The sequence below is a fragment of the Microcebus murinus genome, chromosome 7 (assembly GCF_040939455.1).
Source record: "Microcebus murinus isolate Inina chromosome 7, M.murinus_Inina_mat1.0, whole genome shotgun sequence".
Taxonomy (NCBI): Eukaryota; Metazoa; Chordata; class Mammalia; order Primates; family Cheirogaleidae; genus Microcebus; species Microcebus murinus.
The window spans coordinates 84,063,917-84,080,608 of NC_134110.1; the positions used below are offsets into that span (position 1 = coordinate 84,063,917).

General features: G+C 38.8%; 1 protein-coding gene across 1 annotated transcript in view; it reads left to right on the plus strand.

The window, feature by feature from the left end:
• Window positions 1-1,743: 1,743 nt before the first annotated feature.
• UBE2W (ubiquitin conjugating enzyme E2 W) overlaps window positions 1,744-16,692 on the plus strand; it is a 53,816-nt gene continuing 38,867 nt past the window's right edge. Inside the window, exon 1 of the mRNA XM_020288857.2 lies at window positions 1,744-1,860. Coding sequence (XP_020144446.1) covers window positions 1,759-1,860 — 102 coding nt within the window. The 5' untranslated portion in view covers window positions 1,744-1,758. The remainder of the gene's footprint in view (window positions 1,861-16,692) is intronic.

Here is a 16,692-nt window from a genome sequence, read left to right on the forward strand (position 1 = left end):
AGGATACTCCACAAAGATCCTTTCTACATATATGAAACCCAAGTTCTACTGTGAGGAATGTTAGAATTCCTGTAACCTCAGTTTTTCCTTATTATTATCTGTCATGGTAGGTGGCTCTGATGATGCCATAATGCTTTGTTTATGGGGTCTTCTGATGCCACTTATACCTTCTGGGAGAATCAGCTTTTAAGCAAAGTGAGCCTTAGATTGTAAAACCTGATCTTCTGAGGTAATAGGAATAAATATCTCTTGAAGAAAACATACTGGAAACTTTCTGTAAGTTTTCCTCTTTCATTGGGATGTGTGGGTTTTCCCCACTGTTGTAATGTTGACAACATAACTGTTGACAACATAACATACCACCTCATATGCTTCTGATTGATTCCCGGTTGCCAAGAGCATCCAAACATTCCTCAAGGACACAGTCATTTTGCACAACAAAGGGAAAACTCTTTGTTTTGCCCTATTGCCTATTTCTGGCAATAGGAAGTACAATAGAGGGAAGGGTATACCACTATAACTGCTTCTCTGAGAGTGAGGAAGAATATAGTGTGTTCAATACTATACCATAGAATACTTGGAGTATTTTAAAGATCTTTTTCCGTTTTGAACACATTTCACATTAGAGAAGTTCCCAGAGAACATAAAGAGTGTAAAGAATGATATCCTACATTGCTTTATATTTATATCTTAAATTTCTAAAAATGAAGCTGAGTCAATAAAAGGACAGATTTTAAGCTTCCATTATGGTAAAGTAAAAGCCTTCTACTCCATGTGTCAGCAACCTTAATTTTTAGAGACAGCACACGACGAGGTGCAAGCTTTTGGTTTCCATTTTCCTCTTATAAACCAATGACATCTTCAGTTCTGGAATAGCTTTTAAAAACGTGACTTCTAATAAATGTTGGCAGAACTGGTGCATTCCTAAAATAAATTCTGTATGCTCAGCTTTCACTACCCAAATTCATCCCTAGGTCGGATGATCACAAAACTGCCCACCACGAAACAGGTTGAAACCTGGATGTGATAGAAGGTACAACATGACACTGGTACATGAAATTTATGCTTAGGGTCAAATCTCTAATCAAATTTAGACTTCTGTAACAGCCATAACTATTATTGATACCTGTGAAATTTTAAAACTCAGGGGCTGCAGTAAGGAAGCGGAAATTGCACACAAACAAAAGAAAAACTTCAAAATTTTCTCTCCCCTTTCAAGGCAAGTTTCAGCTCTACAAATCTAAATACCCTTGCCTTTAAAATACCAGTGTTGTTTTGCTCTCAATCCTCATCCCGTTGTACAAGGAAACCTGTATCTCTCTTCCCCAAATTAGGAAAATGAGAAGCCTTCCAGGTCCGCGAAGACCAGAAATCAGCCGCGCGGGAAGTTTTATCTGGCCCTAAGGGCGTGAGAGTGGGCTTGGTGGTGAGGAAAAGACATCTGAAAGGAAAAATCTGTATCTCGTACACCAAAGCGAAACATAAAAACCTGCACGGATCCAGACATCATCAAGACCTTGTGGTACAGATGAAAAAAACCAACGATCGTGGCAGAGTCAAAAACTGGAGCGGCATCTCCTCAGCAAAGAGAATAAAGGACTGGGCCGAAACGGCCGCCGACCAGCCGAGCATTGATCGAGGGTACCTACAGCGCCATTTACCGCACCCTCGCCCCGCCCCTCCCCCACCGCCCTACGCGCCAGCCAATCCCCTCGCGCCGTCCCCTTCCCATCAGAGGCCCCGCCCCCCGCGCCCGGCATGTTGGGCCCCCGCGGCGTGACGCGAGCACGGCAGCTCCGCCCCCTGCGTCTCTGGCCTCGCCGGCCTTGGAGGGATGGTTCCATCATGGCGTCAATGCAGGTGAGGGGAGTTTGCTGCATCTGGGAGGGCGAGGGAGCCGCTGAGGGGCTGCCAGCAGTCTTGCGGGGGCGGTGTCCAGGACTCGGGGACATCTGGGCGGACTCGGGAGCGGTCTGGGTGGCCAGTTTTTCCTCAGCTCAAGGTGTCGGGGAGGGGTGAGAGGCGGTGAGAGGAAGGGCGGGTGGAGGGGCGTCTCGGTCGGTCGAAGCGGACATCGGTCGGCCGAGAAGTTGGGGGATAAAGAAGGCTTAGGGGGAGAAGGTCTAAGTTTGGCGTTGGTCGTCTCGGGATCGCCTCCCGGCACACGCAGACGGCCGCTGCTGGCTTGCCGCCCGCCAGCCCCAGGGATGCCTTTCCTCCCGCGGTCCCTGGCCCGGCGGAAACAGCTGCGCCCGCCGTTGTCGCTGGGGCAGGGGCGGCCCTGAGAGGGGCTGAGTGTGGGGGAGCTGAAAAGGCGTTCCCAGAGAAGGCTGCTGGCTGCAGACAGCGCTTAGCTGCCTCTGCTCAGGCCTCCCACGCCCGGCCTTCCAAACTGCTCGGCCCCTTCGCGCTCTTCCTTTGGACTCTTTGCCCCGTGGGTACCTTCTTCTATTAGCCTCTGCTCTCTCACGGACCTTCTTTCAGCCATCCACTTTCTCCTTCCCCCCGAAGCTGCTCTTAGTTATGCCAGTATCATTTGCCGCCTAATGTGCAGTCTACTGAGGGCTAAGTACTTAGCCTCCTTAAACCTCCCGGGATAGCTCGTCCTCTAATTTTTTTTTTTTTTTCCCTATGATGCCCCACCCTTGCGGTCGCTGTAAGGCTCTTTGCCCTTGTTCTCCAGACCTTTAGTGGAACCTTAGTTTGGTAGGAGGCGTTTGTTAACCTGTGTCATATCAACCTGACTTGGCAATGCGTAGTTTTCTCGCTTTCCAACTTAATTTACTCCTTTTTTTCCTGATCCAGGGAGTTTGTTTTTTGCAGGCAAAGATGGCAACCACAATTTTAGTTTTTTAGAGATTCACTCTGCATTATCTGTAGGTTGCATTTAATTTACAGATAAAGACTAGCTTGTATGAAAGGATATTTGAAAAGAAGGTAGACCTCTTTAGGAGTGTCAACTGAATGCTTTTTGGAATTTTAATAACGTATCTTAAGAAACAGACCACGTTTTCTCAGAGGCTTGTTTTGCTTTTGTTTCTAGAATAAGCAAGCTTCTGTCCCCCTCCATTTTTTCTCTTTTCTAGGCTAGGAGGTTTTTTTCTTCTCTTCTCTCCATTTTCTTCCTCTTTTGTGCAAATATTTCTTTGCTTCACATTTAATTCTGTGCTTTTAGGTTATCGCCTTCCAACCTGTTTTTCTTACAGTATTTTCTTACTTTTTGCTTCTCCCTCTGGACTTGCCTGCAGAACAGAAAAGTTGTATATAACATTTCTAGTTGAAGAGATGTCACGAAATGGTGCAGGGGAAAAACAAGAACAATTTCAGGAAACATTATACTTCACACTAGTCTCCCCAGAGACGTTAGAGAAGTTTCGTCATTTGAGGCCAAAAAAGGAACTGTGGGACACTAGTTGAACAGTAAATGGGCTATATGACACTTTTAAGATTTTTATCTGTGTTAAAATTAAAACATTGTTTATGACTAATTTAAGGTTATTATCTGTATCAAGATTAAAACATTATTTAAGACCAAAAATTTAAGATTAAAATCCATGGCACTTGTGATTATATTTGCAAGAGAGCATAGTGTGTCATCTGGTTAGATTTAGATTTAAAGTATCTGGAAAAGACAGATTTGTTTCTAAGAGCGATATTGGTAATCTTGAATTTTACATGGTGACTTAAACAGTGAAAACAAATATTTGCCAGTGCAATAGTGCATTTTTCTGTGCCCTAAGTACTACCTCAGACTGTCTTATAACCCTTCTAAGTATCTGGTACAGATTTGCTGATAGTATCTTTAAAAATATTTTGATATAGATAAATGAGACTTTTTGAAACACAGTACTACTTTCTAGGTGGTTATTCTGTCTTTGTTATACAAAATTTATTTCCTGACCATCATAATAGCAAAGTTTAGCTCTTTTAAAATAACTAGTTTATACATAAATCTACAACCAAATTGTCAGATTTGTTCATTCACTCAGCAGTTATCTTTTGGGTGCCCACTATGTGTCAGGCACTTAATGTAGGTGTTAGGGATATAGAAGTGAACAAAAGCAGACAAGATTTCTGCCCTTACAGATTTAATAACAAATTATCTGTCTCTTTAGTTGGAAGAAACAGATAAGAACAAAATATTTAAGTTAGTCATATATTATATTAGAAGATGATAGTGCTTGGAAAGAAAACATGGAAGTTTAGGAAATTGATATTTTGGTGATAGAGTAATTTAGGAAAAGTATGCTTTAACATGGAATACTGCTCTGTGTTCTTATCTTAAAAGCTTTTAGTAGATTTCTTCGTCTTCCCTACACCAGGCTATTGGTGTTGAAGAAGAGGTTACTTAAGCTCTAAGAGGAACTGTATTTTAAAAACATGCTATATTTACATGAGATTTGATTACTTGATAACATTGAAATAAAGTTAAGTAAGAAATGCAACTTTGAATTTCTTATTGGAAAGTATGTATTTTAAAGTTCTAACTGCTTTAATGTATTCTGTCAGTGCCTCCCAATCTTCTTTCAGGTTGTGTAACATTATTTTCTAAGATGGATGAGGTTGGGAGCCTCGAAGCACTTGGCCAGGCAGTTCTGCTAGAAACACTGGGAGATAGGAGATCAATATTCTGGCACACCTACAATGCTGAGGAAGCTCTACACTGTAATATTACTAGAGTTCTTCAATAACAATTCAAAGTAGTGGTTTTCAGACTTACATGATCCGTTTGAGACATTCTTTCCCGTCACCTTCTTATTTTTCTTCTTCCTACTGTTTCTTCCAAGAACAAAGTCACATATAACTAAGTAAGATTACAGTTAGATTATGTTTTAAGAAACCATTCTTAAGAGAATGCTACACTCATGGTGGTGATACGTAAAATTAACGGGAGTTAAAGAAAAAAAAAGATATTTCATCTTGTCAGTTCTAGGAATCTTAAAATATTAAATGGAAAGTTGTTTGTAGCAAATTTTTGGTTTTAGCATATTCGGGACTCTAATTATTTGGTATAAACTTTCTATCCCCAAACTGCAAAAACATTATTTTATTGAAGTGAATTTTTATTGTGATTCTAAACATTTTTGAAAGTGTAGCGGTATTGAGGTATTCTGTGTTCAGCTAAACCCTAAAATTGTATTTTTTGTGTTATGTTTCTTTTTTCATTTTATAATCTTATTTTTTTCTTATGGCACATTTCATGTTATGAAATAATTAATTTGGCCTCCTGAATATATTTTCTGGTTTTAAGTTTATCTGTTTCAGCCCTCTCTCCTTCCCCTAAAAGAAAAAAGAATTAGCTGTTTCATTCACATTTCTCTAAGTTGAAAGTTTTAAAGTATACCTGGTATACTTTTCTAATTTGACACTCCAGATTTATTAATTTTAGATATGAACTCTAAAATTACACTATGTATTAAGATCTTAGAAAGTCAGTGCATAGTAGTTGAGATAAATGGTCAGTTGAATTATTCTTTCATGAATTTTCTGCATTTCTCCTAGCTGGGTCTTAGACTATCAGTTATTGATTTGGATGGATGGAAGTTGAGATTTAGTCACAGGAGATGGAGTATCACTGTGCACTTATTTTCAGATGACTTAAAAATAATTAGTTATTTTGGATTATTCACAGGTCTGCATTGCTCTTTACTCAAGTAATTGGCTACAGCGATTGAGAGGTGAAATGTGGGCTTTTACTGACATTACTATTATAGTAGTGACATTGTCCTGACAATGAGATACCACATGTCTATTTGTTGATGTCATTACGAAGGGGTACAGTATAATTAAAAGTTAGAAAATGACTGTCATCTTTGATCCTTGGGAACTTATAATGTCTGAGAAGGTTGGCTGGATTCTTTGTCTAGGAGTAGTTCTGTCAGAGCTGTTGGAGCAAGGACCAAGGGAACAGCATAGGAATGAGGGTGTTCTGTGTGAATGATAAACATAAGTAGGTCAGTAGACCACATGTGAACAAAGGCATAAAGCTAGGGTAATCATCATCTCACAACTCTGGAAAAGTCATTGTGCTACTTCTCTTTTTGCTTTTAATGAATTGTCTTAAGAGATCCCTTTTATTTTTATCTTCAAGTGTTTATTTAGGTCTTAACTTTTCAGGTCTCTTTTCCCTTGGTGGTACACTTCATGAAAGTAGGAAAAATACTTTACCTCTGTCCCTTAAATGTTTACTATAGTAAACATATTTCTATCACTTAACAGTTCAAAAAGTCTCCTTAGGTAGCAAATTTTGCATTAGTTTAATTCTATTTTAGGTCAGCCTGTTAAGCAGTTCTGTTATAGTAGGGTTCAGCACCTGAAAGGGAATAACTTAAAATTCATGTTTATATTTTATATATTTAAAAAATGGCTTATTTTCTTCATGTGTGTGCCGTAACTTTAATATTTTTCAAACTATTTTCATATTCTCTCTCTCTGGATTCTTATTGCAACCTTGTAAAAGGGGGAAAGGGGAAAGTCAGATAACCCTATTTCATTCTAATAGAGACATAGGTGACTTCTAGTAAGTAATTACTTATATGAATAAGTGACTTAGCCAAAATTACATAGTAACTGAGTAGTGAAGTTAGGATTACAAATCATACACAAATCTTCTGATGCTGTGAAGTTATAGCTAGTGAACATATTAACAAGTATTTTTCATGTTGGAACGTGGCAGCTTCATTCCATTTGCTCAGCCAGAACTCAAGTTCATCCCACCCCACAATCAAACCACCAGCAAATTCTGTCAGCTCTACTTTCAAAATATATCCAGAATTCCACTGGTTGTCCTGTGTTCTGCATTACTCATCCCTTGCTTAAATTATATCAACAGCTTCATGATTGGTTTCTCTGCTTCTGCCCTTGTCTCCCAAGGTTTTTTTCTCTGCCCATTAGTTAGATTCTTTTAAAAGTTAAGTGTCACTTCACTCAATCTTAATGTGGCTTCTTTGTCTTATTCAGAATATAATCTGAAATCCATGTTATGGCCTAAAATGCCTTAGCCTCTCCCGGTACTCATGTCTCTGTAGTCTCATTGGTTATTCCTGCTTCAGGGCCTCTGCCATTGTTATTTCCTCTGCTTGGAATGCTCTTCTCACATATCTGGATGGCTTCCTTTTTTCACTCAGATCTTTTTTTTTTTTTTTTTTTAGACAGAGTCTCACTCTGTCACCTGGGCTAGAGTGCTGTGGCGTCAGCCTAGCTCACAGCAACCTCAATCTCCTGGGTTCAAGCAATCCTCCTGCCTCAGCCTCCCAAGTAGTTGGGACTACACGCATGCATCACCATACCCGGCTGATTTTTTTTCTATATGTTTTTAGTTGTCGGGCTAATTTATTTCTATTTTTAGTAGAGATGGGGGTCTTGCTCATGCTCAGGCTGGTCTCGAACTCCTGACCTTGAGCGATCCTCCTGCCTTGGCCTCCCAGAGTACTAGGATTACAGGCATGAGCCACCGTGCCCTGCCTTCACTCAGATCTTTGTTCAAATACCATTTTTTTAGAGAGACCTTCCCTGGCTGCCCAATATAAAATAGCCTCCCAAACCCACCCTAGCACTAGTGATTCCCCTTACCATGATAAATTCTTCATACTCTGGACTTATTATTAATTTATTTATTGTTTCTCCTGAATATGACCCAGTGCTTGATATGTAGGAGGCCCTTAGTAGATGTTGAATGAATGAATAAATGAGCACAGCTTTTGGGATCACATAAACTTGGGTTTAAATTCTAGTTTTTTGCTTAATAGCTGTATAACCTCCCATCCCCCCCCAACATAAAATTGGGATAATAAAACAATTGTGGGGTAAAGTTACAGATTATTTCATTTCATAGATCTTTGGAGTCATTTGAGTTTTATCTTATAATGTTATAGCCTTGTTATTTTAAACTACCCCAACTGTATATTCAACTTTTTCCTTTTTTTCTGATTTCTAGTCCTTGCGTTAGCTGTCAGTGGAAAAAATACAGATTTCCTTTATGATCATGTGTCATATGAACTTTCTGTTTGTATTTTCACACCATAGAAAAGAAGGTGGAAGTATGGCTTCTAATTAGTATGTATTCTTCACCAATCCTCTTCAGAATTCGAGAATTAGCTCAATAAAATTGTGAGCCTTCTACATCAATTGTAAAAGATACAGGTTTTTTATTTCAATTGAAATATAATTCACATATCATAAAACTTACCCTTTTAAAGTATATAGTTCAGTGGTTTTTAATATATTCACAACCATCACCACTGTTTCCAGAACATTTTTATCACCGCAAAAAGAGACTCCTTATCTATTAGCAGTCACTCCCTGTTTCCCCCTTTCCCCAGTCTCTAGAAACCGCTCATCTATTTTCTATCTTTGTGGATCTGTCTATTCTGGGCATTTTATTTAAGGGGAATCATGCAATATGTGACCTTCTGTGACTAGCTTCTTTCAATGAGCATAGTGTTTTTGAGGTTCATCCATGTTGTAGCTTGTATCAATACTTCATTCCTTTTTGTGGCTGAATAATGGTCCATTTTTTGGTTATACCGCAGTTTATCCATTCATCAATTGGTATTTGGGTTGTTTCCTCTTTTTTCATCAATTGATTGACAATCTGGATTGTTGTCACTTTTTCATTATTATGAATAATGCTGCTGTGAACATTCATATACAGGTTTTTATGTGGAAGTATTTTAAAATTTGTTTTTGGTATAAACTAGGAGTGGAATTGCTGAGTAAAAGGGTAACTATTTTAATGTTGCAAGTCTGTAGAGAAAAAAACCAACTGTTCTCTCCTCTGTACTCAAAAAAACTTTTTTTTTTTTTTGGAGACAGGGTCTCTCTTTGTTGCTTGGGCTAGAGTGTAGCGAGGTCATCATAGGTCACTGCAACCTCAAACTCCTAGGCTCAAGGGATCCTCCTGCCTCAGCCTCCTGCGTAGCTGGGACTGCAAGTGTGTGCTTTTTTTTTTTTTTTTTGAGACAGGATCTCCCTGTGTTGCCCAGACTGGTCTCAAGCTCCTGGGCTCAAGTATTTCTCCTGCCTCAGTCTCCCAAAGTGCTAGGATTACAGGCATGAGCCAGTGTACCCAGTCCTCAACACTTAATTCTTCTCTTACAGTACCAGATGTTTGGGGTTTTCTTTGCACACCAGGCAATTTTCCAACAGTAGCTGGTGTCCTACATTTGTCACTAACAAAAGTTAGATGATTCTGTCACTAACCAAAGTTAGTGCAGACACACTGATTAAGAGCTCAGTCCCACTAGACTGCCCCCCACTTCAGACAGAAGTTACAAGTGCTGGGTTACCCATAACTTCCATCTGCCTTAGCTACAAATTGGAGGTTCTCAGGACACCCTTCTTTTTTTTTTTTTTATTTAATTTTGGCATATTATGGGGGTACAGATTTTAAGGTTTCAGTAAATGCCCTTCTCCCCCTCCCCCCACAAGTCGGAGTTTCCAGCATGACCATCCCCCAGATGGTGCACATCTCACTCATTATGTATGTATATACTCACCCCCTCCTCCCTTCCACCTGCCCAATACCCTATTACTGTAGTTCCTGTGTGTCCACTTAGGTGCTGCTCAGTTAATACAAGTTTGCTGGTGAGTATATGTGGTGCTTGTTTTTCCATTCTTGGGATACTTCACTTAGTAGTATGGGTTGCAGCTCTAACCAGGAAAATATAAGATGTGCTATATCACCGTTGTTTCTTAGAGCTGAATAGTATTCCATGGTATACATATACCACATTTTATTAATCCATTCTTGGATTGATGGGCACTTGGGCTGTTTCCACAGCCTTGCAATTATGAATTGTGCTGCTATGAACATTCGAGTACAGGTGTCTTTTTTGTAGAGTGTCATTGGATCTTTTGGGTAGATGCCCAGCAATGGGATTGCTGGATCAAATGGTAGATTTCACTTGTATCGCTTTAAGGTATCTCCATATTGCTTTCCACAGAGGTTGAACTAGTTTGCAGTCCCACCAGCAGTGTAGGAGTGTTCCTCTCTCTCTGCATCCACGCCAGCATTTATTGTTTGGAGACTTTTTGATAAAGGCCATTCTCACTGGAGTTAAGTGATATCTCGTTGTGGTTTTGATTTGCATTTCCCTGATGATTAGAGATGTTGAACATTTTTTCATATGTTTGTTGGCCATTCTTCTGTCTTCTTTAGACAAATTTCTGTTCAAGTCCTTTGCCCACTTTTTAATAGGGTTATTTGATTTTTTCTTGCAGGTTTTCCTGAGTTCTAAGTATATTCTAGTTACCAGTCCCTTATCAGATGTGTGGGATGCAAAAATTTTCTCCCATTCTGTAGGTTGTCTGTTTACTTTTATGACTGTTTCCTTGGCTGAGGACACCCTTCTTGTGTTCAATAATTTGTTAGATTGACTCATATAACCCTGGAAGGCACTGCACTCACAAGTGCCAGTGTATTACAACGGATGTTTTAAAGATAGAAATGAACAACCAGATGAAGCTATGCGTAGGGTGAGGTTTGCAAGGGTGCTGAACACAGGAGCTTCTGGCCCCTTGAAGCCCCTTGTTCACCAATTCAGAAGTTCTCCAAATCCTCTCTTTCAGGATTTTTATAGAGGCTTTAGTACCTAGGCATGATTGATTGAATCATTGGCGGTTGATGATCAATTCAACCTTTAACTCCTGCCTTCTCCCCTGGATGTTGGGGAGGAGGGTGGGATAGGGCTGAAAGTTCCTACCCTTTAATCACATTATCACATTGTTGGTTACTTTGGCGCCAGCACTCATCCTGAGGCTAACTTGGTGCCCTCAGCCACCAGTCATTGCATTAATGTACAAGATACTTGTCACCTCTGAGATTCCAAGGGTATTAGGAGCAGTGTGTCAGGAAACTGGACAAAGACCAAATATATGCTTCTTGTAATCACTGTAAATCACAGTACCACACTAAAGAATTGCCAGACTTGTCCACAGCACCTGCACCATTAGCATTCCTACCAACAGTGTGCAAGAGTTCCAGTTTCTGTACGTTCTGGCCATTATGTTACTGTCTTTTTGATGATAGCTATCCTAATGTGAAGTGGTATCTCATTGTGGTTTTGGTTTGCATTTCCCTAGTGACTGATGCTGTGTTGCATCTTTTCTTATGCTTATTGGCCATATGTGGTATTTCTTTGGAGAAATGTCTATTCAAATTATTTGCCCATTCAAAAAATTTAATTGTCTTTTTATTGTTGAGCTGTAAGAGTTCTTTATATATGCAGAATACAACCCACTTTGTAGACATGTGATTTGCAAATATTTTCTCCTATTCTGTGGGCTGTGTTTTCACTTTCTTGGTATCATTTGAAGCATACAAGTTGTTAATTTTGATGAAGTTCTGTTTATTTTTTGTGTGTGCGTTTCTGGTGTCACATGTAAGAAATCACCGCCTAATCCAAGGTCATGGAGTTAATTTTTATATATTGTGTAAGACATACATAGTTTTAATATGGCAGCTTGTTTTCCATTTGAAGTTATATAGGTACAGGTTCAGAGTCCATCAGGTTTGAGTGTATCAAGCTAGATTCAAGTTATTTTCCTGGGTGAGTGGAGAGCTGTTTTTCAGATGAAAATTTATATTGCAGCCAGACTGCTAAAAACTGTGATTGTAATTGTAATAAACTATTCCTGAGAATATTTATATATTTATTTATCAGTCTTTATTATAATTAAAGGAGCCATACCCACTTTAATTTTTAGACTTACAAAATATTTGAACCAGAGGGCATCTCAGAGGTTATCTGGTCTAACCATCTTGCCTTTTCTTTAAACCATTGCTGCATTTTACAATTAAACGTAGCCTATAAAATAAATTTAAAAACTTTTTTTAAGATAAATATAAAAGTTTATTTTGTACTACGTGAAAGGAAGATATATTAAGGAAATTGACTATATTAGAGGTTCTTTTGTTGTTGGGGTTTTTGTTTTTGTTTTATTGTTTTTTTATAGAGCCAGGATCTCTTTATGTTGCCCAGGCTGTCTCAAACTTCTGGCCTCAAATTATCCTTCTGCCATGGCCTCCCAAGTGCTGGGATCCACTCTGATATATGGATTTGATATGAGAAAAATTGTTACATTCTTAGGAAAACCAATTTAGGGATTCTAGTGGAGACAATTACATAGTTGGGCATATCGTTGGCTTAGTGGAAACCTCATAGAATTCATTTCTTCCTAACAGTTAGTTTAAACTGCCTTGATTTAGTTGATGCTTTTACAGTCCATTCTCATTACTCATGGATTCTGTAATTGTGAATTCACTTATTTGATAACATTTATTTGTAGTCCTAAAATTGATACTTGTGCTATTTTGGCCATTTGCACACCTGCAGAGCAGCGAAGAATTTGTTGCTCTATGCACACACGTTCCTAGCAAGGTCAAACAAGACTACACTGCTGACTTGTGCAGCTCATACTGTAATCAAGTGTCCTTTTTGAGGTCTATTTTATGACACACTTTTTGCATTTTTGTGCTCTTTTTTGGTTATTTCACTGTTTAAAATGACCCTCAACCATGGAACTGAGGTGTTCTCCAGTGTTCCTAAGTGCATGAAGGCAGTGATGTGCCTAATGGAGAAAATTCATGTGTTCGATAAGCTTTGTTCAGGCATGAGTTAGGGTTCTTTTGGCAGTGGGTTCAATGTTAATGAATCAACAATACATAGTGAATATGGGGACTGTAAACAAACACAAAAAACAAAGGTTATTATTGATTGGCTGAAGAAAATGTTGTGACTAGAAGCTTGCAGGAATGTAACCCAGCATTTCCTCTAGGAGCAGTGGGTTCAGTATTCACTAATATAATATTTGCTACAACTTGACATAACTACTGTGAATAATGAGAATTGACTGTATTTTAAGTCTTAGTCCACCTTTGAACGTATCGAAGCGAAGTTAAAACTGGTAAAATGTAATGTTGCTACATGCAGGTTTCTTGTTTGACTCTCTTCCATTTTCTACTGTAGATGAATACATACCTTCCCCCAGTTTTTTAAATTTAACCACACAATTTAAATCAGTGTTTTTCAACTTTGTCATTATATTGAAATCACCTGGGAAACTTAAAAAATACTATCCCCAGGTTATGATTTAATTGATCTGGCATGCATGCTGGGTATTAGAATTTTTCCTAGCTACCCAGGTAATTCTAATGTGTAGCCAAAATTGAGGATTCATTTTTACTATGTGAGAATTTAGATATACCAATTTTATAAATTGGATAAAGTTGTAATAAATCTCCTTAAACCTGATTTAGAGTTCAGGTTACTGTAGACATTTCAAAGTTGAATCCTCTGATGAGACCTTTAAGAATCAAATTTGAGACCTTAGAAATATTTATATATGTTCCTACTTAATTATAGTTCTTATTATAGTTCTGTCAAAGACCACCTATTTCCTGTACATATCAAAGCACATGTTGAGAGTCTTACCAACTTTAGTGAAATGTCTTCTTTGATGCCTATTTTATAAAAAGAAACAAAGTATCTGTCATGAGATTTGGAGTTGGATTATTATTATTATTTGTGGAGTTGGATTAGTGAATTAAGATGTGGTTAAGGCCGGGCGTAGTGGCTCAGGTGGCTCACGCCTGTAATCCTAGCATTCTGGGAGGCCAAGGCGGGCGGGTTGCTCGAGGTCAGGATTTTGAAACCAGCCTGAGCAAGAGTGAGACCCCGTCTCTACTATAGATAGAGATTAATTGGCCAACTGATATATATGTATATATAAATTAGCTGGGCATGGTGGCGCATGCCTGTAGTCCCAGCTACTCGGGAGGCTGAGGCAGCAGGATTGCTTGAGCCCAGGAGTTTGAGGTTGCTGTGAGCTAGGCTGACGCCAAGGCACTGGCTGTAGCCTGTTCAACAAAGCGAGACTCTGCCCCTCCCCCCAAAAAAAGATGTGGTTGATTGCTTTTTGAGAACAAAAAGAAAAAGGAAAAAAAAGATTGACTACTGTGTGGTCCATAGGCTCAGTTATGAGCTGAGTGATTCTTCTTCCATCCCAATAGTGTCTACCTAGGCAAGCTTTAAAAATTATTTTATATCATGAATCTCTGGAGTTGAATATGAATAATAAACCTCATTTAAAAAATAATCTTATGGAAATAATATTCATTGCGTGTCGGGGAGGGTGGAGGGGTTTATTCACACCTAATGGGTGCAGCGTGCACCATCTGGGAGATAGACACACTTGAAGCCTCAGGCAGGGCAAAGGCAATATATACGTAACTTAAACATTTATACCCTGGTAATATGCTGAAATAAAATAAATAAATAATCTCAGGAGCCCTATATTAAAAAAGTTAGGCATGTCATGAATGCATAAAATATATGTAGATACTAGTGCATTTTATCATTTACTTCCATAAAATATATACAAATCTATTATACAATTGATAAATTTTAATTTATCAGGATACATTTTCAGTTTTACCAAAACTCACACAAACACAGATTGTATATGGTACCATTCGTAGTTGAGAGAAATGTAAACAAATGTAAAGATGTCTCATAACTGCACAAAATTAACTATAGTACATGCTGTACTGCTATAATAATTTCATAACCACATCCTGTTACTATTGCAGTGAGCTCAAGTGTTGTTAAGTATGTGAGGAGTTCATATCACCGTGAAAGGTGACCTCAGGATTCTCGTGTATTTTTCGTTGTGTTTTAGTGCAATAGCATAAACCTTGAATAATGCCATGAAACCCATACGAAGTGCCTCTAGTGATACTGGCAGTGCTCCCAAGAAACAGAAAAGTCATGATGTTACAAGAAAAAGTTGAATTGCTTGATATGTACCATAGATTGAGGTTTGCAGCTATGGTTCCCTGCCATTTCAGACAGAAAATTAATCTTGTAAGCAGACAACATAAACTTATAGTACGAGTAAATACAGTATAGTACTATAAATGTGTTTTCCTTAACATTTTCTTTTCTCTAGCTTTATCGTAAGAATACTATATATATAAAGTACAAAATATGTGTTAATCAACTGCTTGTATTATTGATAAGGCTTCTGTTCAGCAGTGTAGGCTATTAATTTTTTGAGGAGTCAGAAGTTACATGCAGATTTTCAACTGTGCAGGAGTTGGCACCCCAACCCCTGCATTGTTCAAGGGTCAACTGTGTTTGTAATTTATACTTTTTAGATAATTCTACTTGACAGAATAGAAATGTGCTCATAGAAATTGTCTGTAGTATCAATTTTATCTATCTGAGATGTGTTCATTACGAAACTAAATTTTATGTCACTGGAAATACTGACCTCAGAACAATAAAAATGGCAGTAAAAATGTAGTAAATCTTGTTAAAAAATTTATATTAAGGGGGGAGAAGGGGATGGGTATATACAACCAAACAAGATGTGCACCATTTGGGGGATGGACATGCTTGAAGCTCTTACTCAAGGGGGGAAGGGGGCATGGGTAATATATGTAACCTTAACACTTGTACCCCCATAATACGCTAAAATTAAAAATAAATTTATATTAGAAGAACGCTCTGGCCGGGCATGGTGGCTCACACCTGTAATCCTAGCACTCTGGGAGGCCGAGGTGGTCGGATTTCTCAAGGTCTGGAGTTCGAAACCAACCTGAGTGAGACCCCCAAAGGACATGAACAGAAACTTCTCAAAAGAAGACAGAATAATAACCAACAAACATATGAAAAAATGTTCAACATCTCTAATCATCAGGGAAATGCAAATCAAAACCACAATGAGATATCACTTAACTCCAGTGAGAATGGCCTTTATCAAAAGTTCCCAAACAATAAATGTTGGCGTGGATGTGGAGAGAGAGGAACATTCCTACACTGCTGGTGGGACTGCAAACTAGTTCAACCTCTGTGGAAAGCAATATGGAGATACCTCAAAGCGATACTAGTAGATCTACCATTTGACCAGCAATTCCACTACTGGGCATCTACTCAGAAGATCAAAAGTCACTTTATGAAAAAGACACCTGCACTCGAATGTTTATAGCAGCACAATTCACAATTGCAAAGCTGTGGAAACAACCCAAGTGCCCATCAATTCATGAGTGGATTAATAAAATGTGATATATGTATACCATGTAGTACTACTCAGCTTTCAGAAACAATGGTGATATAGCACCTCTTGTATATTCCCGGATAGAGCTGGAACCCATTCTGCTAAGTGAAGTATCCCAAGAATGGAAAAACAAGCACCACATGCATTCACCAGCAAATTGGTATTAACGGATCAACACCTAAGGGAACATATAGGAGTAACATTTATCGGGTGTCGGGAGGGGGGAGGAGGGGATGGGTATATACAACCACAACAAGTAAGATGTGTAACGTTTGGGGGATGGACACGCTTGAAGCTCTTACTTGAGGGAGGAGGGGGGCATGGGCAATATATGTAACCTTAACACTTGTACCCCCATAATACGCTAAAATAAAAAAAAATAAAGTATTTTTTATCCTACTAGGGCAGATCTATCCAGACCAAAAAAAAATTGAAAGAAATTAATTGACCAACTAAAAATATATATACAAAAAATTAGTTCAGCATGGTGGCAAATGCCTATAGTCCCAGCTACTCGGAGGCTGAGGCAGTAGGATTGCTTGAACCCAGGAGATTGAGGTTGCTGTGAGCTAGGCTAATGCCACAGCACTTATCTCTAGCCTGGGCAACAGAGTGAGACTCTGTCTCAAAAAA